Source organism: Protomyctophum parallelum (assembly GCF_964188405.1).
Source record: "Protomyctophum parallelum genome assembly, chromosome: 1".
NCBI lineage: Eukaryota > Metazoa > Chordata > Actinopteri > Myctophiformes > Myctophidae > Protomyctophum > Protomyctophum parallelum.
Window position 1 is genome coordinate 34,196,614 of NC_139697.1, and position 24,517 is coordinate 34,221,130.

The 24,517-nt window shown below is 46.5% G+C and overlaps 1 protein-coding gene across 1 annotated transcript; it reads left to right on the forward strand.

Moving 5' to 3' along the window:
* Positions 1–2,365: 2,365 nt before the first annotated feature.
* Positions 2,366–23,563, forward strand: dlgap3 (discs, large homolog-associated protein 3; the record flags this gene model as incomplete). The annotated part of the gene is made up of 13 exons (XM_083776421.1): positions 2,366–2,381; positions 4,043–5,346; positions 11,462–11,494; positions 12,051–12,268; positions 12,612–12,714; positions 13,263–13,479; positions 15,551–16,107; positions 16,519–16,613; positions 18,432–18,651; positions 19,179–19,476; positions 20,975–21,066; positions 22,333–22,479; positions 23,243–23,563. The coding sequence occupies 13 exons, from the start codon at positions 2,366–2,368 to the stop codon at positions 23,561–23,563; spliced, it is 3,621 nt and encodes a 1,206-aa protein (XP_083632547.1).
* Between the last annotated feature and the right edge of the window lie 954 nt (positions 23,564–24,517).

Here is a 24,517-nt window from a genome sequence, read left to right on the forward strand (position 1 = left end):
CCATTTAAAATGTATAACAATCTTTGATATAATAGCAGATCTACAAGCTCGCAATGTGTCACATTGCGACACATTGTGAGCTTGTAGATTGGATATTTTCTAATGTCCAAAATAGGGGGCTGAAGTGTTTAGTAGTTTTGTAATACTGTTCAAAATCTACAAAGTTCAAGGTTCAAGTTTATTTAGTGTCCCCGAAGGGGCAGTAACCAGTAACCAGTAACTAAGGTTTAATCCAAGATGTAGTGGAGTAGAAGAAATATGTATGTGTTTAAGGAAAAATTTCCCTTTGTCCCAATTTCCCAAAGTAATCCCAAAAAACATATTTTCCGTACACTACATTTTGAGGTTAAATATTCAGCCATATTTTAACCACTATATTCCCTTGTTATCACCCAGTATGTTATGTTTCATTTTCTTTCATTACTCATACCAGGACAGAAAATACATGTTTTATGTGACAGTGCTACAGGTTGATTCTTCATAATATGAAGAATCAACCTGTAGCACTGTCACATTTCAGACTTGTTTATTTTTCAAACACGGTTCTTATATGAGGCTATCTAAGATCCCTTTAAAACCTGTGGAATAGTGCCCAATAGCGATATTGACGTCAGACTTTGGCAGTGTTATATAAAAAGTAGCCTAGTGGAAAAATAACAAATTCACAACCACATTGCAATGCAACTCAATTTATGCTTGTAGATTGTCTATTTTCACTTACAGTGACATATAGCCCGGGTTTTGTGTCTGCAGGGGCTTTTATTAAAAAAAGTAAGTAGAATTTAGAGCGAAATAATAACTACATCGGATCTAAATCGGAGTATGCACATGCACATGCATAACGTGAATGACAAATGGAGTGACAAATGAAGTGGCAAATGGAGTGGCAAAGTGAGTTTAATGTCGTTTAACGTCGTTTAATGCAATCAAATACAACTTTTTCTGTATGGGCTGTCAAGGCCAGAAATTTATTTTTTGCCACTCAGTAGACGTTCCCGCATAACGTCCGGGTTTGATGATGAATGATGCCACGCGCATACCCTCTAGAACACACTTTAATTTTTTTCCCTTTTTCCTGAAAGGCAACACGGTTAGGGGAGGGGAGGAGAGGAGAGGAGAGGAGAGGTGACAGGAACACTGAGTTAAGTAGGTCAAGTGCAGAGACAGAGGAAAAGAGATGTGCTCAGAAAAGAGGCACGGAGAGAGGGAGTGACTGAGAGCAAAAGGGAAAACAATCGGATGTGTTGTATATTAGCTTGTTCTAACCTTTTGTGCTGTCTGTTAGTCACTTGAAGCCATGTGTTTTGTGTGTGTGTGTGTGTGTGTGTGTGTGTGTGTGTGAGTGTGTGTGTGTGTGTGTGTGTGTGTGTGTGTGTGTTTGTGTGTGTGTGTGGCACTGTGACTGACAGCTACTAACGATCAGTCAGCTCCATAATGAAGGAAACATGGTAATGTACAGTAGCCCTTTAGGCAGAGTAGAGCCAACATGGTAATGTACAGTAGCCCTTTAGAGTAGAGCCACTGTCATTCCCTGAAGAAGACCTCCTAGGTCGAAACGTTGGATTCTTGTCAATAAATATACAGCATCGTGGCTACGAGTGTGTGGCCTTTTTCTCTTATTTACAGAGTAGAACCACTTACCTTTATGATTATTCACAGACAAGGACACATTAACACACGGATGCGTAACACTCGTGCACTTACTTCCATCGTGTCCAATTATGACAATCCTGTCTTTCGTTTTAGTTGAGTTTAGTTTATGTGCGTTACATTTTCATTAGTTTCAGTTCAGTTAGACACTTAGACGCTATTGTGTTCAGTTTGGGGGTGAGACTCTGCTCCTGTTTGATACTACAGATATCACAGAAGCAGAGCATAAGCTACAGTACAGAGTTATTGCATAACATGAACCCTTTAAGGACATAAGTAAATAATACACTGTAGTGTAGACCTACAGATGAACATAAACATAGAATCCACATTGGTGGAGAAGGTTCTTATGTGTTGTATAGTCTGGTGGGTCAAACAGAACAACCAATATGTCAATTTGAAGCTATGACACAGCCTGAGGAAGGTCGCAAGACCGAAACGTTGCTCAATAAAATTGCTCTGAACTAGCAAGTGGCAGTGTGCGGATGTCCCTTCTTCCACGAAGCTATGACACAAAAATTCAAAAAAATCCAATGGCAGTCCCTCAGTCAAATCTGGTCACATATGCTAAGATACACAGATATAACATCATGCGACCTACAGAATCATCCATGCAACTGCATGAACGTGAAGAGCGAACAGCGTTCTGCTTAAATATACAGCATAAATGAACCATTTAGATTGAGTTTGCGTTAGCTTGTTATAGCGAATAGGAATGAAGATGGAGATGAGTGAGGTTGAACCTGGAGAGACCATCTGACTTGGGTGTGTGTATAATGCATGACCTTGCTAGTGAAGTCTAGTTTACCCCTTTTGGCGTTTTAAGCATTATTTTATACTTTAGCTGTTGAAAAATAAATGATCTACAAGCTCATAGCGCAGCACCGAGTGCTGTGCTACAAGCTTGTAGTTCTGCTATTTTTAAAAAATCGAGGCGAGAATCTTTTTTTTAACTCAAATCTTTGCTTCTTGGGTGGTCCCTGGAAAAACATATTTGTTTTTGCTTGACATGAAAAAGGTTGAACACCACTGACATAGAAACATAGGTTTTTCAGAAAACATTTAGGATTTAGAATACTTTTTTCAAGAATCGGCCTCAGTCCTAAATGGGTTAAAAAAAAAAGAAAAAAAAGTCATGCCTAGTTTTAGATTTTAGATTAGTTTAGTGTTATTGAACCACACACATCATTATTCAGAAGCGGGCTCTCTACTCCTGGTGCCAAGGCTGTAGGATACTCATTTGAAGCGCCTTGTCGTCACAGCTCCATCCAATTACATGGCTGGATGTGCGTGCACCACGGGTGGTGGGCTGCCATTCAGCCAATCAAGGAGAACAGGCCACGCTCTGTTAGATAATTATCACAGCAGCTGTCACTTTTCTTTCATCTCTGGATGAATGCCAAGGCCCCACATGAGGAGGACATGGCTCCAAAACCAGCTAACCAAACATCCATACTGCATGCATGATACTGGTGGTCATAAACAGCCTGCTTAGTTTTCACGCTCATAATGTATAGTGTAACGTGTAACACATGCAATATGAGACCGATGTCGATATGTTCTTTTATTCATATAACTTGTCTGCGTAGAAGCAGACGGAAAACATATACTTGCTCAGGAAGATGAACACGATGTGTCGTACTTAGTTGTAAATTATGATGACTGGGAAAAGTGAAGGTTAATAAAAACTGAGAGAGAGAGAGAGAGAGAGGGGCCGTTGTTTTGCGATAAGTGCATGGGAAGCTGAGAGCTGTCTCTGTTGCAGGATAAATGCACACAGACACATTTAACTCATGAAAAAACTGGACCCTGGATTTTACACTCAGGGTTGGATTTTAAACCCTGTGCATACCATTTACGAGGGTATAAAATGTAAAAAAAGAAAAAAAGAGATAAATAATAAGAAGGAAAGTACATGCTGTACATACAGTAAATATGTGAATCAGATGCACTTTACAACACAGCAGCTATACATGTATTATCAGTCTGTTGCTTTTCTTCTTTCTCTTACAGACATTCATTCCTTTCAAGTTGTCGTCCTTCCTTACACACATACACCACAAGTTCATGTAGACCTGTTTAATCAAGTAGACCTGGCTGGAACGCATCTTGTGTCACGTTTAACCAAATCAACCATTACTACCCCCCTGGGACCTGTTCTTGCCAGCTACGTTTAGTTTACTTTACTGTATATATGAACGCGCCGTCCGTCTGTTTACCTTTTAGCATTGCTCGAGGTAGAATAGCCCTCCTCCTTCTAAATCCAGCTCCGTTGAGCCTCCATTATAACCCGGTTTTCAAAGCGCATTGAAGTCAATGAGCGGCAGTGAACACTAGATGGTAGTAAAGACGTTAATTGGAACTTCCTTTTTTGTGTGCGTGTTCCCCACAGGTGAGCACGGCGTAGCCCTGTCGCGCCAACAGCGCCCCCTTTCGGCCCGGACGGCCCACCACGGCCCGGCGCCTGCCAAAGGATACCATGTCAGCCGCAGTCTGTCCCAGCACTCGTCCGGCGGCGCAGGTGGAGGGGGCCCCTGCCACTGCATGCCCGAGGACTGCGACCCCGCCACGGCGCGAGAATATTACCAGGGTCACAACGACGGGGGTCACTACTACCCCCCCGGGGGTCCCGCCGTCGCCGACGCCCTGGCCCTGGAGAGACACCACTCGCACTCGCACGGCCACTCCGGAGGAGGGGGCGGCACGTTCCCCCGCTCGCACCCCAGCCAGCATCCTCCCCTGCAGTCGTACGACTCGTGCGAGGAGTGCGTGTCTTCGGGGTCCCACCACCACCACCACCACCACGGGGGCAAGATGCACCGCATCCCCCCCGGCCTGATGGACCAGTTCGAGAAGCAGGTGCCCTTCCAACACCCGGACGGCTTCCACACGCTGCAGTACCAGCGCACGGCCAGCGGCGGCGGGGGCGCCGAGCAGCGCAGCGAGAGCCCGTCGCGCATCCGCCACCTGGTGCACTCGGTGCAGCGGCTCTTCGCCAAGTCACACTCGCTGGAGGCGCCGTCCAACAAGCGGGACTACAACGGCACGAGAGGCGGCGGTGGCGGGGACTACCGCGGCGGCGAAAGGGGAGGCGGAGGAGGAGGCCACAGGAGCGGAGCGGAGGACGGCGGAGGAGGGGGACACCACTCTGGGCACCAGTCGCGCTCGGCCCGCAGGAGCAAGTCGCGCGAGCGCAGCAAGAGTGGCGACTCGCGGCATGAGTCGGGCGGCCGACGCCACCGGAGCCGCACGGCCGGCTGGTGGAGCTCCGACGACAACCTGGACAGCGACAGCAGCTTCCTGGTGGGCGGAGGAGGGAGGCGCGGCGGGGCAGGATACCCGCTCGGACACGAGAGTCTGGACGCAGCCATACAGGATCTGACCATGAAGAAGCCAAAGGAGAGAGGAGGAGGAGGAGGAGGGGGGGGAGGAGGAGGTGGAGGAGGAGGAGAGTGTCTGGCCTGCACCAGCATGGCCCTGGGGGGGACAGAGGGGGGAGGACACCAACAGGGACACCAGGGACACCACGGACACTCCCTGAAGAGAAGCACGTGGTCGGCCATGACGGTGAGCCAGGCGAGGGAGGTGTATCCTTCCAGCAGAGGAGGAGGCGGAGGAGGAGGAGGAGGCGGCTACGACAAGGCCCTGGTGCCCCTGGACAATAAAATGAAGGAGAGGACCTTCCATTACCTGCAGGTGCGTGTACTTCTTGTGTGTATGCGTGCGTGCGTCCGTGCGTGCGTGCGTGCATATGTGTGGAGCCACAGAATTAGTATTACTGCGACGTTGTAGACTAGTGTTTTTCACAACAACATATGTACAAGAGAAGCTCAGTTAGTGAGGATGAAGCCCTACACACACTGTCTGCGAACGCTGTGCGTCAAAACAGCCGCCTCCGTTATTTTCCATGAACCTATCCCACACCGGCGGCGTCCGACGCACGCTGATGCCTCGCCTGACACTCCGATACACCAGGTGTTGCCGCGCGGCAACGCCTGTGCCGCGTCGCTGCGCACCCGGTGTGTGTTGGGCTTCAGAGAGCATATATGATTCACTGCAAATTAGTGTTGCACAGTAAACGGATACTGAAAGAATTCAGTATCTTGTCAGTGTCATGGCCAATATCATGTCAGTATCATCTGTCCTTGGCATCTTTATTGTAGCCTTTCAACGTGTGTTGATCAGCGGCGTCACTACGAGACTATTTTGTCACGCTTGCGCTAATGAAACACTACAGGATAATAATTGAATGTCAACATTCAAGTACAACTATCAGAAGATGTAACCCAGGTGAAGTAATGTGTCACTCTGCAAGGTTAACTACAGTTTTCCACCTGTCCAAAGACATTTCGACGGCTCTCATTTTGTATGTATGAATGCAGTGGAAAGCTAACGGCTGTGTCAGTGCACTTGCACTTGCACAGGAAGATGAGAAGCGTCGCACAAACGCATGTTGTTGACTCGATCATGAGCACACTCACAAAGCACGCGGTCGCCTGGATGTAATGTGACGCATGCAAAACACGCATATGGAACATTAGAGATCCAATTCACACGTGCACATGCACGCACACGTGCATACAGACACACAAAGACACACATGCTTGTGCATAATAGACACAGAGAATACACTGAGACAGACACACACACACACACGCGCACACACACACACACACACACGTACACACACAGATGTACTCATGGCCCCAAGCTGTGCTGTCATTGAACTGGCTTGTGGGCTCTTTCTCTGGAAACAGCAGGCAGCCACAGGAGACCCTCAAGTTTTCTCCAGCTCTCATCAGTTCAACACAGCTGAGCTTTACTGATAGGTAGGTGTGAGAGAGAGAGAGAGAGAGAGAGAGAGAGAGAGAGAGAGAGAGAGAGAGAGAGAGAGAGAGAGAGAGAGAGAGAGAGAGAGAGAGAGAGAGAGAGAGAGAGAGAGAGAGAGAGAGAGAGGCAGGCACGTGGGAGGGGGAGGGGAGAAAGAACAGGGAGAGATAGAGGAGTGAGAATGAGGAAGAGAAGAAAACTATATGGTTAGAGAGAGGGACCAGGGGACACAGAAAGAGGATGAGGGTAATGAGGGAGCATCAGAAAAAATATGTATAAATAGTTTATACTTAATTTGTATGTATTTATTGTTTACTATGAAAAACCTGTCAGTCAGTCACGCTAAAACCTGTCAGTCAGTCCATTAGTCACGCCACGTGACACGCTCCATATATGGCCAATACAGAATTAATTCCATACAGTATGTTGATCTGACACTATTTCATCTCATACTGGTACTTGCGGGGACACTATTTCATCTCATACTGGTACTTGCGGGGACAGTATTGAAGGGAACAGCGAGCCATGCTGACTGCATGTCACCGTACCTGCAGGGTGACATGGGTCCATTGAGCCTGAGATCACTTCAGTGGGAGTGCTTATGGTTAGGCACGCACGTATGCATGCACACACACACACAGAGATGGGCAAAATACATTCCCCATCGAAATACAAATTACAAAATACAAAAAAGTATTTCAAATACGTATTTCAAATACATGTATTTCAAATACTGCCCATCTCTGATGGGCAAAATATATTGAAAATGTATTTTGATACAAAATACAAATACTGGGTCAAAAAATGTATTTAAATACAAAATACATCTCATTTCTTCCATCTCAGCGAAATACAAATTACAAAATACAAAAAAGTATTTCAAATACGTATTTCAAATACATGTATTTCAAATACTGCCCATCTCTGCACACACACACACACACACTCACACACACACCACAGCACTTGAGCCCAAAGCCACACTGCCACGTCAACTGAAGCAAAGCAACTTTGCTTGGAGGCAAATCTTCCACTTGCACGCACAGAACATACGTTTTAGTGGTGGTAACATTGTAAAGTGGTTCTCAAACCTTTTAGCCCTGACCCAAAAGAGAAATTTGATGTCTCCCCGGGGCCCAAACTACTGAAGATAGCAGATCTACAAGCTCACAAGGTGCCGCTTCGAGGTGTGTGTGTGTGTGTGTATGTGTGTGTGTGTGTGTGTGTGTGTGTGTGTGTGTGTGTGTGTGTGTGTGTGTGTGTGTGTGTGTGTGTGTGTGTGTGTGTGTGTGTGTGTGTGTGTGTGTCGAACGTGACTCCCATTAGCTGACTGCTTGGGGTCAATAGGTCTTACTCTAAACAGACAGACATAGGGACAGACAGACGTGCACCGCTCAAAAACTATAAATGTAGGAAACAAACAATAAAGGGACCCATACAAATGTGTCCGTGACCCACAAATGGGTCCTGAACCCAGTGCTTGCGGGAACCAGTGGTTTAGATCCAGCAAGAACCTCACCATGATGATCAGTCTTTAACCTTTAACCTCACCATGATGATCAGTCTTTAAGATGGAGAACCTCACCATGATGATCAGTCTTTAAGATGGCAAGACCTAGATGAGACATGACCATTTCTAAAACAGAACCAAATCATTCTAAATTTGTTTAAAGGGAGATCTGTCTCATGATGTGAAGAAACTGAGTTTAAATCACAGTCTGGACTAGTGTGGTCAAAGGTGTGAGTATTTTCCCTGCCTTGGGTCCCTTCCCCTTCCCCTTCCCCTTCCCCTTCCCCTTCCCCTTCCCCTTCCCCTTCCCCTTCCCCTTCCCCTTCCCTCCGCTCCTCTCTGGTGCTGAATGATAAAAAAGATAATACAGAGAGAATGTGAGTCAAGGCAGAGAGAGAGAGGGTAAAACAGTAAGATATAAAGGCATAGCCTATACAGTTAGCAAAACAATAAGGCTTGAGGGTAGATATGAGATAAAGGAGATGGTTGCAGAGAAAGAGGAGAGACAGCGAAGGAAATGGACAGTGAGATAAGATAGAAGAAGGCCATGGGGAGACAAGGCTGAGTCATCTCTTTTAAGTTATGACCTTTAAAAATGCAGTCAGTTGGACAGCACCCCTGCAGAGTGTGTGTGTGTGTGTGTGTGTGTGTGTGTGTGTGTGTGTGTGTGTGTGTGTGTGCGTGCGTGCGTGCGTGTGCCTGCCTTTTGGAGTGGCACGGCTAGGCTCCTTCCACACCATAGCGGAAAAAGATTTTGCGCAGGCGACAGTTTCGGTTGTCGGCTGGGGCTTTGGGCGGTCCCGAGAGGAGACGCACACGGAAGCCTATTTAATGGCCTGTAGTCCTCTATTTCTTGGTTGGCGAAGTGGGCGTGAGAGTGACAAGTGAGTGACAAGCTGTTGACACATACAAAGGCGCATTCTAGTGTAGGCTATATGGTGCTGCGTTGCTACCTGGCTATCGAGTCATGACTCTCTAGTCGACTGGTTAACGTACGTGCCTTTGGAACGGGGAACCCGGGGTGACCCGACATGAAGTGTGTCACCCGGCGGTGAGAAGGAGATTTTTGATTGATTGATTTAAATATTTATTAACAGTTTGCAGAATTACAGTACATTTCAAGCACAAACTCAATACAAAGACTGTTAACTGTGAGTGGACGACCCAATTAAGCATTACACTTGTTTACAAAAGGGTCCACACTGTTCAATTCATCAAAACATTTAGAGACGTACAAATAGACACTTCTATATAGTTAAAGAACAGAACAGGAATTCATCATAAAACAGTGTTCCCTGACCGGGAATCGAACCCGGGCAGCGGCGGTGAGAGCGCCGAACCCTAACCACTAGACCACCATGGAGAAGGATGATGATGATGATGATGAGAAGGCAGTGGAGGCTGAAGATAACGGGCTATTATTATTATAAGTATAAAGTTATTTTCAATGTCATGGAACAGGGTTACAATAAATAAATAACAATATAATTCAGGGGTGCCATGGATGAAAAGATTACAGGGGTGATCTGAACCAAACATGAGAACCACTGCTTTACATTACTTCAGACGATTTTGGACAGACAATGTTACTTTAAAGCTGCCCAGATGTCCCCCTGTATCCCTCGACATTCACAAGTCCCTCCCAGGGGCGTTTGGGTCTGTGAAAGAAGAAAACTACAATTGAAACCCCGCCCGTAGATGGCCTGCAGGCTGCATCTGTTCCATTGGCTAGTGCCTATCACTGCCGGGTGACACACTTCATTTTTATGCTTGTCGGCAGCTTACATCTGCCGCAGAGGAGAGCGTCAGATGTAAGCTGGCCGTCGCGCAAGTCGTCGGCGGAAGTGGAGCATTTTCTCCATCCACCAGCTGTCTAAAACTGAAACTGTCGGCAGCGCAAAACGGGTTTCCGCTCCCGTGTGGCAGCACCCCTAGAATGTTCTTTCAGTGAAACGAGCATACTGCTGTCATTACAGTTGTCATTGACACTTTGTCCGTTATATCGTACTGTACATGCATAAACAGACCATTTTCCTGTTAATCTCTTTCTTTTTAGATATAGCTTCTCAAAAGTAATTTAAATGTTAGAAAACTTGGCTGATTAATTGAGTCAATGTTGGCTCATTTCGTTCATGAATCAGTACTAGGACTATATGTTTCGCAATACGTTTATCAAAATGCAACAATAACATAACTTAGACAAATAATAAACGTGCAGTGATATTTAGTCTCTATATGGACTCATCTAATGTATCAAAAACAAGTGTCATGTATCTGCAAGCTTATATCATGTATCTGCCACAATAAAATAAATTGGATCCAATACCTTCGAAAAATAAAATGTCAAGTATGAGTAATGGGAAATTAACTTAATGGGCTACACCTGCCAGACCGCCAGCATGGTCCTTTTAGTCTCATACATGCGCTGCCAGCACTGGATTTAAATTGTTGTCATTATTGGCTCAATGATTCTAATTTGGGGGAGCACGGTGACACAGTCGGTAGAGCGGTCGCCTCACAGCTAGACTATCCAGGGTTCGCAGTGTTGGGTCAGCTACATGCAGCTTAACTTGGCCAACACATGCAGATAACAATGAATCATAGCTAATAGGCATATCAATTACCTTTAATAGACCTATTGCTTACTCCACTAGGAGTGCATGTAGCTAGGGTAAGTATACGCTCACAAAAAACATGCAGTAATCCTGGTCGCCCTACTGGAGGGTAAATTAACTGGTTCCTTGTATGCGCTCTTACTGGGGAACTCCTTCCTGTCTGGTGAAAAGAAGCGGGCTGCTCACTCCTCATGCATTAAAGGAAGCATGATCTCAGTTAAGGGCTCTCCCCAGGTTGACAGAGGGAATTATTGGCTCAAATAAGCCTAAATGTCAAAATGAAGAGAGGAATTACAACTGCACGTACATACGCACGCACGCACGCACGCACGCACACAGAGAGTATAATAGGCTTCAAAGTAGAAGGTAACTGGATGATTTGGTTGTTCTAATGCCTGGACTCATAATGTCTGTCTGTCTGTCTGTCTGTCTGTCTGTCTGTCTGTCTGTCTGTCTGTCTGTCTGATGTTTTCTTTTGGCATCATTCCATCACTCCTACTTTTCAGCCATCTGTTTAGTGTTATGTTGAATTTGAATTGTACCATTTGCTTCAGTCTGATGACTCTCTTTCAAGCAATGTTTTATGTTTGTGTGTGTTCCTGTTTGGAACCTTGGCTGGCTGGCTCAATCGAGTATGCTCTCTCTCTCTCTCTCGCTCTACATATTTATACCTGTGTTTTGTGCTTGCCGGCCCATTTAATCTTCCGTCTGCCTTGTTTATTAGGTTGTATCTGTCTTGTGCTGGTCAAAGGCTCATTCCAAGTGTTTCAGCGTCTGCCAAACGTATATTTTTGTCTCTCTCTCTCTCGCTGCTGGCTTCATGCTGCTTACACTCTATTTCTCCTTGTGTTATTAGTGTTTCTCTAGCTGTCAGAGTTTCTCTCTTTCTGTAAGTCCCTTCGTCACTTTCTCTCACACCATCGCACAAGAGCATGTATTTGCATCTTGTCTGTCTGTGTGTGTGTGTGTGTGTGTGTGTGTGTGTGTGTGTGTGTGTGTGTTCACCGTTCACATGAGCCTGCATGTGTGGATGTCCTCTCTACCTACAGTATGTCTGGGCGCTGGTTGGTGTGGAAGTGTGTATGTATTTGTATGGCTAATCATGAACATTCTATTTGAGCGTTGAAATATGTTTCACAAAAAAAAGTGACAAATATTTCCATTTCAAGAGATCGGCAGCTTGAATAGTAGATGAGACGAGTACCCGCAATGCAGTGATATCTTTTTTCTGTATCTCACCATTGATTATTTTTCACTTGATGTTACTGTAAGTAATTAATTTCCCCCGTAATTGTCCAGTTCAGAGGAATGCATTACTTACTCTTACTACTATTTTGACAAACTTAACAAAAAATGGACTCAGCATCTACATACATTTAGTTTCAATTCTCCTCGACTGTGTGTGCGTGTGTGACCAATGCCTGGTGTGAATGCGTTGCCTCCAGGTGCCATCAGACGAATGGGCCGGGGGTTACCCCGGTGGTCCAGGGGGGGTGTCCGAGGGCGGGGAGATCCCGTGCCGACGCATGCGGAGCGGCAGCTACATCAAAGCCATGGGCGACGACGACAGCGCCGACTCGGACGCCAGTCCCAAAGCCTCGCCCAAGACCACCCTGATCGCCCAGCGCGACGCCTTCCGACGCTCCGTCAGCATGGACCAACGGTAAGCCAGACGTTCCACACGGGCCAGACGCGCAGTGGAGGGAAAAGTGTACTGAAATTATTTACTTAAGTAAAACTATCAATGCTCCAATGCAGAAATGTGCTGTTACAAGTATACAAAAAAAGTACAAAAGTAAAAGTACAAAAGTATTACGATCGAAATATACTAAAAGTACTAATTACGCAGAATATCATGTCTAAAACATGTCTTTTGAAAACCGATCTACAAGATACCAATTCCATTCCCCTCCATTTCCCATTACAAGTGTGTTTGTCTTATATACATTTCACCACATTAATGCAGTGCAATATGTTCGTTTGTTATGTTTCATGTTTTTATCTAGGTACTCTTGTAAGCAGTGCACAGACTCCTTCCCCAACAGCCGAACCACGCCCAAGAGCCACACACGCTCTCGAAGCTACACTCGCTCCCTAACCAGCACACAGGTACTGTATATCAGCCTTTCGCAGAATGTACAAAGTTAATCCATTGACACCTGGAAGGCATCTGTGTCACCTTAGCTTAACCACTTTAACCATTATTTTAAACTTTAGCTATTGAAATATAGCAGATATACAAGCTGGTAGCACAGCACTCACTATTTTTGAAAAATTATGAAAATGTGCCGCAAATCAAATCTTTCAATATATATTCTTTCACTGCAAACTTTTAAATTAATATCTTTGCTTCTGGGGGGGGGGGGTCCCTTGTACAAAATATTTTCAGATGGGGGGAGGATGTCCAGTGGCCAAATGCACATACTTTTGGGCTCATTGACATGAAATTGTTTGTGCACCACTGATGTAGAAACATAGGCTGTTAGGATTTAAAAGACATTTTGTAGAATCTCCATGGTCTCAGGTCTGAAGAATGAGTAAAATAAAATAGAGGATACAATGTGATATGTTGGTATGGATTTTGTGCGTGCGTGCGTGTACATTGTAACCTGCGTCTCATATACTGTATGTCTTGTGGTTTGCGTCATGACTCTCAGCTGGGGGACAGTCTGAACCGGCAGTTCGAGGCGGTCTGCGAGACCATGTTCGGCGAGGTGGAGTCTCAGGCCGTGGAGGCGCTGGACCTGCCGGGGGTGTTCCGCACGCGCAGCCACAGCTACGTGCGCGCCATCCAGGCCGGCTGCACGCAGGACGACGACTGTCTGTCCGTCTTCTCCATGTCCGGCCCCCAGGGGACCATCAAGGGCGGTGTCGGTGAGTACAACCCCATCTCACAGAAATACGGCGAAAATTTGAACGGAATTGCAATTCAGCACATACATGCCTAGAAAGCCCCAACATCCGTACATATTACACGACTACTATGCAACGCAGGGGTTGACGCTAACGATTGCCCGGGGCAAGTAAAAGAAATGGTCGGGCAGGTGAGGGTTGCTACCGGGGTGCCCGACCGGGCAGGTGTGCATTTTGAGTGGGGATAGAACCGCCTTTACTTTGTTATACTGACAACACGAGATATCCGTCTTGAACGTGATCAGAGACTTCATCAATCTCTCTCGTCTCTCCCAACACACACACACACACACACACACACACCGTGGCTGCGACATGTGCTCCACGAAAACAGCTGATCTGTGAGCTCATCACCAGGTTGCAAAATGAGCCATGAGTTTTCTCAAGCCCCCAAAACATGGTATTTGTGAGCACCTGTACGACTGCCCATATTTTTTGTCGTATGACCATAAATGCTTGTCTCTGTGAGCTTGCTGGCAGGCAGCTAAAACGACAGTGTAACTTGCTTGCCCGTTTCAGAAGCGCATTGAAGTGGGCATAGGGCAAAAGAAGAACCTCCATGACCGTTTTTTTTAACAATGATCAGAGTTCAGGGCTGTTTGGCAATATGTGATGCTAGAGAGCATGCTAATATATTATGGCTGCTAAGAAAGGTTCCCCTATATCAGCTATCATGCTGTTGTAATTGTGCGTTGTGTGTGTGTGTGTGTGTGTGTGTGCATGCGTGTGCGGGCATGCGTGCATGCATGTTTGTGCATGTTTGTGTGTGTGCAGCCGTGTGCGTGCATGTGTGCATGTTTGTGCTTTTTTACATTTTCTGTTTTTCTTTATACTTGCCATGTTGTCTGCCGTTCCTATCCGTTTCTGAGTATAGTATACACAGACGTACATCTCTTATGCCTTTTGTCCTTTCAATCTATCCCTCACTGCAGTCTTGTCTGCATCTCATATCTCCATCTCACTCCCATGGGTAATGGACGCCTCCTCTGGCTCAGTATTAGGGAACGCAACACTCATGATGATTATGATGATAGCTCAATGCCTCTTGCTACTGTACTACTGTATAGCTTAGTCCCTGATATCCTCCTCCCTCTCTCCCTTTGCTTTTGCTCCACACGACGTTTCTTTTATCCTAACGCTTTCTCCCACTGCCTTTTGTTGGTCCTCACTCTTGGTCAAACCTCATTTACATCTGCTGAGAACTGTGTGTGTGTGTGTGTGTGTGTGTGTGTGTGTGTGTGTGTGTGTGTGTGTGAGAGAGAGAGAGTAGAGAGAGAGAGAAAAAGAGTTCAAGTGTGCTTATTGTCACATACAAGTATAATACAGAAGGCAGCTACTTTTGTCTGAATAGAAATATGGATAAATTAAAGAAATATGTGCACGTCATTGCCTATGCAAGTATGCATGTGGATTATTTGTGTGTGTGTGTGTGTGTGTGTGTGGTCTCAGTGGTGCCTTTTACAGAACTAATTTTTCAAGGCTTAAACCACTAAGTCCTCTGGAGATTTATTAAAGCCTCTCTGAAGTGTCATACATCCATCTGCCTCACACATGCACACACTGCGTACAATCCCACCACCAACCAATGCGCGCACACACACACACTGAAGTGACGAATCTTCTCTGGATAAGGTTCATCGCATCGCTTTGAGCCAAGAGGGTTGGGAATGACAACACTTTGAAGTGTACATTTATTTAACCCATTCTGGGCGGGAACCCATTTTGGTTCTGCTATATAAATAATATAATAAATATTTGAAGTTTTTCAGAAACCTTAGGTCAGGATTTAGAGGCGTTTTTAGAATCGGCCTCAGGAAATAACAACTTTTTTTTTAAAGACATAAATGCACTCATGAGGGTTTTTTGTTTTATGAGTGCTCTCTCTCAATGTTTGGAGAAGGTTGTTTGGTTGTCTCTTTTGTTCTCTTGTCTCTCTATTCCGCCACCACCATTCATGCATGCCGACCATTTTGACTAATAACATCACTATGTCTCTGTCCTCCGTCCCGTCCCTCTCACCCTGGACCGACAGTCTTCCCGTACCGCAAGGGCGGCCCTCCGCCACTACCACCTCGCATGTCTAAGTCCTCGCTCTCGGTGCGGGCGCAGAGCAGCACCGAATCCACCCAGGACGCCTACTTCCAGAGCACGGGGCAGCCCACGCCGGGCCCCGGACGAGCCAACAAGCAGCACAGCAACTCCGTGGACGAGGGGCAGTCGGGTCGCTCCTCCAGGGGTGGCGGGGGCTTCTACGCCGGCACGGGCCCCGCCGGGCGCTCCAAGCAGCACAGCAACTCCGCAGAGAGCCTGGACGGGGGCAGGGCGCCTGGCTCCCGGGAGCTGGTGCCGTACGGAATGGGGGGCCCCGGCGTGGGGGTGAGGGCCAAGCACAGCAGCTCGGCCGATAGTCTGCTGGAGGGGCCCCCGAGGCCGGCCAGGGAGCGGGACGTCAGAGTGCAACCAGGGGGCAGCCTGGGGAAGTCCATCTCCCTGCCCCAGAGCGGCATACTGCTGCAGGGTAAAGCCGGAGGGCCGGGCCAGGAGGACGGGCGAGGTGGCAGGAAGTGGAGGCCCTCCATAGCCGTTCAGGTGAGACGACTTGGTGGTACAGCCAGGTGCCGTCAAATCCTCAGTGTTTAAATCATCTCAGAGAGTGTACAAGCGGTCCATTTGGCTACTTACAGTACGTTAACAAACGGATAAATGAACACAGCGGAATTACTGTGATGGTAGATCAGTTGGGTAAACGCTTTGGTCATTTGAATGACCCGGCATGACTCTCACAGTTACAGACCCGTACGTGGCCATTTGGAACCCGGCATGACTGAGAGTTACAGACCCGTACGGGGCCATTTGGAACATGATTCTGAGAGTTACAGACCCGTACCTGGGGCCCAAGTTCTTTCTAAAATGGTGTGTGTGCATAGAGCCCATTGTGTGTGTCTCTCGTGTGTGTTCCTCTGTGCTCCAACTCTTTGGTGTTCTTTGTGTCGATGCCAGGTGGACAGCTCAGAGACCCTGTCGGACTCAGACCCAGAGGCGAAAGCACTCAGGGAGGTGCACTCCATAGGGGTCCAAGTGGAGGAAGATAAGAGGTAACCAAATGGCTGTTGCCCGACAACCATTTTTTCATTGACAAAAACGAAATAAAAAATGAAATAAGAACTAGGCTATGATGACTAAACGATGACTAAATATACTGACAATTTTGTCAACAAATAAAAACTAGACTAAAATGTTATAAAGGAGGGACTAATGGAGAAGAGATCCAGTAGAACTAAAACAAGTCATCATGGGTGTCACGATCGAATATGGTCGCTGATGTACAAGCTGTGAGCTTGTATATCGGCTATTTTCAGCGAAGTGAAAATCACGGCCCACCAAAAATACATTGAAGTCGACTAAATCAACTATAGATTTACCAAAATATTATATTTAGTCAACTAAAACTAGACTAAAGTAATACATTTTAGTTGACTAAATTATGAATACAAATAGACTATGACTGAAACAAACAAAATAACTCAGGGCACAGGACTTCACCAGGGCAGGTCAGGTTGTGGCCTCCTGGTGGCGCTATAATAAGCCAATGTCTCCCCATGCCTTCGGCCTGGTGGAGACAAAAATTGCTGTCAAAATCAACATAGACATTAGACACACAAACCAAGCAGCTACTGTAAAACATACCTTTTCACTCATGTTTTGCTTCATTGAAAAGCTGCAATGCAGAACTTTGTCTCCCTACTCTTCCATTGAGACGTTTAGACCCTGGTGGAGTCGGCTAGGACGCCTAGTGGTTGATAAGTAGTGCTGCCTGGAGCTCAAAGTGCAATAGAAAGATAGGCTACGTTGCCCAAATACAACAGGCTCTTTGTCTTAGATCAGCAGTCAAAGTTTGGTACAGAAGGCACTGTGAGATTGTAGGAGAAAAAAAGGGTGGGCCATTTACAGAGCCCTGGTGGACCCCGGTCAACAACGTATATTAGGTTTAAGTGGTTAACTACTTGAGCTCAGTGACCAGTGTTCCAAAAATGATGTCTACTCTTTTCACACTGTCTGAATGTAACCATGACAACTGCAATTCCTATACGCAATAACATGATGACTTTAACAAGTACGGCTCCAAAATTATCCACAGCATCACGCAGAGATCACATTCACACATAGCATGCATGATGTGTCCACACACTGTGTACAGAGACGCCGCACGCACACATGCTCACCTCCGCCCAGCATGTGCTCGTGCTTCTATTAACAAAGTGTCGACGCAGCCGCCGAGGAGGAAGGCGGGGTGCGAACGTAACACAGAGCGTGAACACCAAGTGCGAGAGAACGGGGCGATGAGTGCAGTCGCACCTCATCAGGCGGTGAAGGCAGAAGAGGGAACGAGCTTGACTTGATTAGAACCAAGGAGGTTGACATTTCAACTGTAATCATTTTGTTATCGCCACAATGGCATTTGATTTTTATTTTTAAAATCCAAACGTGACTATACGTCAAATGTGGCAGGATCTGATACAGTAGGCATGGACATTTTTCAGTTTACAAATTATGAAAATGCAGATTGTAAGATTTCGAATGTGTCATTACGATCTGAAACTAGTTGAGGATACACTTATTTAAAAGTTGTCAAACCTCAAATCAAGAAGGTGAGAAAAAGCCTTTCAAATGCTCAAAAAGCATTTTGTGATCCTGAAACTGCTCTTTGTAATGTTGAGTGGATTCTTCAACAACTTGTGTAATATGAAGAAGACAAACACATAAAAACCGTTGCGAATTGCTTCCTTGATCTGATTCTATCAGATCGTGACACAAATGTGGATTAATTAAGCACGCAGGAAACCAGTTATCACTCTTAGAAAATGAACTACTTTTGTACTTTTGACACATTCCTCTGTCTGTGTTTGGACTAGGCGGGCTCGATTCAAGCGCTCCAACAGCGTGACGGCTAGTGTGCAGGCGGACCTGGACCCCGAGGGCTTCCCGGGGCTCAGCATCGCCGTACCCACCCAGGACAAGAGCCTCCAGTTCGGCTGCTCCTTCCAGCGCCACTCTTCGGAGCCTGAGTCGGCTGGCCAGTACACAGAGTACCACCGGACTGTCCACACCCAAGGACAGTGGGCCTACAGGGAGGTACTGAACTATCCCGTATTATACACTTAATCGCCAAGGTTCAAAGTGTCCTCTGTGTTAATTAGTGGGCTCAATCTCTTGAGGGAGCCCAACTGTATAGTCTAGTTAGTAGTCTGTATTTATTTATTTCCTTAAACACTTTAGATAGTCCAACGAATGCCACAGTCATACATTACAACATTACACTAAAGGCATATATGGATTTCATTTTCAACATGCACTGATGTCAGACACTACAGAAACAGTGTATTATTAGGTCGTTTCTAATTTATCCCCAAAAATGCTGATGACATGACTCCTATTTGTCCCCTGGGGGCCTCTGATATTCCCATATATGGGCATATTGGTCAGATCGGGCCACATAGCTGACTCAAACTTTGTGAAAGTTACTTTATCGTTGCCTTTTAAGGTGCCGATTCAAAATTCAAAAACATCCACGACTTGTTAACTGCACAATTATGTTTAGCCAATAGCCGTGAACAGACAATGAATGACACCTTTTCTGTCATTCTCGCGTATTGTACCAGGACTATATCCAGAGTGGCTATTCCACGGAGCCCTGCCCGGCAGACCCGCGGGGGTCACACCAGCTCCCCCACCTGCCCCCTCGCGCCCACTCCCCGTCGCCCCTCGCCGCCGAGCGGGCCTGGGCGGGCACGCCGTCCCTGGAGGGACCGCGGAGCCTGCCCGACTCGGGCCGCGCCTCGCCCTGCATGAGAGACGGAGAGTTCTTCTTACGCCTGCTCCAGACCGAGGTGGAGAGGATGGAGGGGTGGTGCCAGGGCATGGAGAGAGAGGCGGAGGAGAACCAACTGCCCGAGGAGAGTGAGTATGGGCACAGGAGTACTAAAGTATTGGCATCGAAATGTTCTTAACCCATTCTGACCTGAGATCAGATTCTATAAACTTCTACATCCTGACACTTTTCTGAAAAAGCTAGTTTCTATGTCAGTCGTTCTTCGATTTTTCAAAAATAGCAGACCTACAAGCTCGTAGCTCGCCACTCGGTGGCGAGCTATGAGCTTGTAGATCTGCTATTTTTCAATAGCTAAAGCATAACGTAATGCTAACACCAAAAGGGGTTCCCACCCAAAATGGGTTAAAGTACCAAAAGTAAAAGTACCGGTACTCATTATGCAGAATGTCCCGTTTTCAAATGTATAAAAGTATTTTGAAAATAGCAGATCTACAAGCTCATGGCCGAAATTTATATAGGGCTGTATGTTTTGTAATAATAATCAAAATCTACAAAGTAACTAGTACGTTTTCAAATAAATGTAGTGAAGTAAAAGTACAATATTTGCCTCTGAGATGTAGTGGAGTAGAAGTAAAAGTACCAACAATTTGGAAATACTCAAGTAAAGTACAAATACCTCAAAATTGTACTTACATACAGTACTTAAGTAAATCAACTTAGTTACTTTCGAGTACCAACATTCAGCTCACAGTAAAGTTAAATACCTGTTCAACTCATCTCCTTAGTTGTGTGCATTATTCTCCAACGCAACACTGCTGAAAGCAGCAACAGGACGCAAGTAACTGTAATGTGATTACCAATTTGGAGGAGTAGTGTAGTTATATTACTCGTTACCGACCAAAGCAGTGTAATTACAGTAACTAGTTACTTCATTACTAGTTACACCCAACCCTAGCCTGGCTCCAGCCCCTAAATCGCTATAGCCACATTAAAAAATGATGTTCAGGCGATTTAGGGTCTGGTGACGCTCCCGAAGGAGGTCTCAGACTCGGTTGGAAATCCAACCGACGAATCAGCGTCGTTTCAACTCGATGACGTCAAACAACAGTGCCGTCCAGACACAAACAAACATGGCTGCCCCCACTGCGGTAACTCACGACCGTATCAATCTGGCTATTAAATCGACGTATGATAAATAGTTTCTTTGAAGACACGAGAGGTTTTATAAACATCATCATCCGACATATTTTACCGCTTTTGTTTACATACTAGTATCGCTCGTTGGCTGTGTTTGTTTGGTTAGCAAACGGGTTAGCCATAGCCACATGATTGACACAATGCCATCTGCTTTCCTACTATTCTGATTGGTTGGTATGAACCAATCACCGAAGACTGCCTCTTTGGCAACGCCCATCCCAGAAACGGTTGTAGTAGGGAGGGCGTTCAGACTGAATAATGGAGTGAAACGAAATGAAAATTCAGGCTGAGTGTCAGGCTAACCCAACCCTGCTTTCGACCACTGTATGTGCGAGAGGTCGGAGCAGAGGAGAAAAGAGGACAATGTATGGACTCTACGTAGTTTGATGTATACAGCTTCTGACGCTCACTTCCCGTTCTTTCCTTTAGTTCTGGAGCTGATTCGGAACGCCGTTGGCAGTGCCCAGATGCTCATGTCACAAAAGGTCCAACAGTTCTTCCGCCTTTGCCAGCAAAGTGTGGTGAGCATGCGTGATTTCTGCTGCAGCATGACTTATTTAATCTAATCACGTAAGGACCATATTGACCACAGCGGTCAAAATGCTATGATGTAATTACAAAACGGCCGCTGTGTGAATACAGTCAATAGCACATTTTAGACAGGAAACACTCACGTCAAAGTAGATTAACCATTTATTGCAACAAATGGAATACAGTTAACACCCCGAACGCCTGGGGTTATTTAATCCATTAAATCAGAGCGCCCAGCGATTTATAGCAGCAGAGCACATTTAGCGACGGACCAGGTGCTATCCCGGATGTAGCTGAAATAGCCAAAACCAAAACACTCCCGAGGTGAACGACAACAACGGGAGGTATGATTAATTCTAACGCGACCAGCGACGGGACCGCGATGGGCCGTCTAGCACATAATCTTCGCTTAAAATTGGACGGAATGATTTAGATCAAGAGTTATTCACGTTTTAAGATTTTCGGTCTCGTCGGCTAAAATGGGGGGAACGTTTTCGATGACGTCCCACCGGAAAATAACATTGAATGTTGCACAATAGCCTGTGGAGCGATGCGATCGGTTTTGATATCATCAATCTCCATCCTGAGCACTGGGCGTTACTAATTGATTGAATGGAGAACTCCGTCCTTGCCGCTCAGGGTGTTAAACTTGGCGTTGAAGGCTCTGCTTTGGGGGATGATCCCTGAATTTTATTGAAGCAAGCATGCTGAAGCAAAATCAGGGAACATTAGCAAAACCCCCATAGGGATACAATAGTAATACATAAGCAATACATTGACATTTAGCTTGAACAGCAGATATAAATCACAAGTGTTTTAGCCTATGCCAGACTCAAAAAGTGGATGCTGGGGTGGAGGAGGCAGCTAAGCATCAGCGCATGCGAGGCAGGCAGCAAGACAAAGCAGAGATGAAGTGAATGCAAAGCCGTATTTAAAGGGACCACCACTATGCTTGTGCGTGAATTCTGATTGGAGTATGAATGTGTGACTGAGATGTGAATGAGGAATAGGAAGCTTGATACAATCAGCTGACTGACAGCTGATTACAGTTTAGGGATGCAGACTAATGTTCCTGTATAAACTAACGGCGTGCTTTGCAGAGATTCAATGCATATTATGGAGGATGGAATTAGCCCTGGTGCAAAACAGCTTAACGTGTTTCCGATCTAATTTCATTATTTTGTTTCCTCGTCTTTTCTTTACTCCTGCCCACAATGATTCACTTGGTCCCCCCCGCACCCCTTCCGTCCGCCCAGGACCCGTCTGCCTACCCCCAGCCCAGCACTCAGGACCTGGCAGGCTTCTGGGACCTGCTCCAGCTTAACATGGAGGACGTCAGGATCAAGTTCCAGGACCTCCAGAGGCTCAAGGACTCCGGCTGGAGGCTGTCGCCCGAAAAGAAGGTGAGCTGCCCGAGGGTCCGCACGGCCCTGGTCGCCCTTCAGCACTCCCCGAGAGCCAAGATGGCCGTGTGCAGGAGAGTGGCACAGGTTGTCCAGCCCTCCCGGCCGCCACTGGCCGTGAAACTACAGAACGGCAAAAGGACCTGAGCCGCCCGACAGACTTTGGAGCCTCTCAAAACAATGTTGCCTAATAATTTGTGAAAATGGTTATTTATCTTTAATGCAGGCATACAAATGATGTCTATTCATTACTAACTGCAGTGACACACACTGGAATCAAGCTCTGACAAACATTACACAATAGACAATGCACCATTGCAATTCTTTACAGTGTCCTTTGACAACATAACAATAACTAACACTTGTTTCTCTTTTCTTCTGTTTTTCTTTTACCTCGCCTTTCGTCTTCTCTTCATCATCCTCTTTCCCGCTGTAATATTATTTTGCATCCTCTTGACTGCAATGCATGGTGGTACTTTTCATTGTGATGATCCTTTGATTGTGTCACTCGTCTGTCCATGCTGCAACCCGCCTGTGCCCCGTCACATATAAACGCCTCCTCACACACTCCCAAATGTCAATCGTTTCTTCATTCACGCATTGCTATACATTGCCCATTTTGTGCCCCATTCTCCCCTCCCATTGTGCTCTGTCACTCAACCACACGAAACCATTGTCGTGCACCAAACGGATGTCGTGCCTCCTCGCTGTCCTCTGCCTCCCCCCCCTGCGACCCTACGCCACACCCCTGCCAACCACGAAGGAGGATAAGAAGCTTCCTCCTCCCTTACCAAAGAAGCCAGCCGGGGGGGTGAGCGGCACCCTCCGGGCTGACAGCGTTGGCGACGCGGGGGTCCTAGGAGGAGGAGGGGGGGCAGGGGGCTTGGTGGTTCCTCCTCGTGCTAGCGGTGGCCGCACGCTGCCAGTCAGGGAGAAGTCTCTGGACCTGGGGGACCGCCAGAGGACAGAGGCCAGACGCAGGCTGCTGCAGACCAAGCGGACTGCCTCCTTCCGACAAAACTCGGCCACGGAGAGCGCCGATAGCATCGAGATCTACATCCCCGAGGCCCAGACTCGACTCTGAACAGGGTTATTGTCCCACAAGCAGCAGCTCGCTCGGGTCTCTCTGCAGTTCAGTGTGACATGTAAACCCGATTTGCGTCCTTCTCCGAGCCCATGTCTGGGATCTTTTCATGTTCTGCTAATATATTACCTTAGTCACTCGTTCACTTTCACTCTGCCTTTTGCGATTTACTCACTGCAATTGCAAACGGATACACAACTCAAGCCCTCGTCTAGATGGGCCAAACTGAGCACTAAAGAGAGATGCCTGGATCCGAGGCGGGGGCTCATGTTTTTAAATTTGAGACTTGACTTTACTCCCTCTTTCTTTTATTCTCCTCTCCTTTTTTCACATTTTATTTTACATGGAAGAAAAAGCAAGAATCATTTCAAGTCACAACAGTCAGTGGAGAGGATGGGGTCACACAGTCGTAGCATGCCCGTGCGTGTTCATGCAGCACTTCTCTCTCACTGGAAAATAAAGGGCTTAACAGGCACAAAACCTCGTGGGAGCAGAGAGGAGAGAGAGAATAACTCCCGGTGGATCCTCTACGAATGCTACTTACAGCCGATATGTTCTTTATGTATAGCTGAGATTTTCCGCCGGCTATTCTATGGGTGTATAATGCCTATTATACGCTTCAGTGGTGCCATCAGCGAGGAAGGATGGCTCGGGTCGCTGTGGAGAATGTTTCAGTACCAACACACTACCCTAAAAACTCAGATGGATGAGAATCTACAAAGGCCGTTTCAATAGAGTTAGAGTTAACCGGTGGCAAATACCATACAGTAGCTGTGAGACTTGAGTCGATCAATCAAAAGAAATATGGGACAGCTCCACACACATACTGTACACAGGGCCTCTCTTCTGCTCAATCTCAGCTCTCTTTCCTCATATCCCATGGAACCATCATTTGTCCTCAGTATTCAGCAGTCACGGCCAATGCGAAAAAAGCTAGTGCCGTTTGTACATACA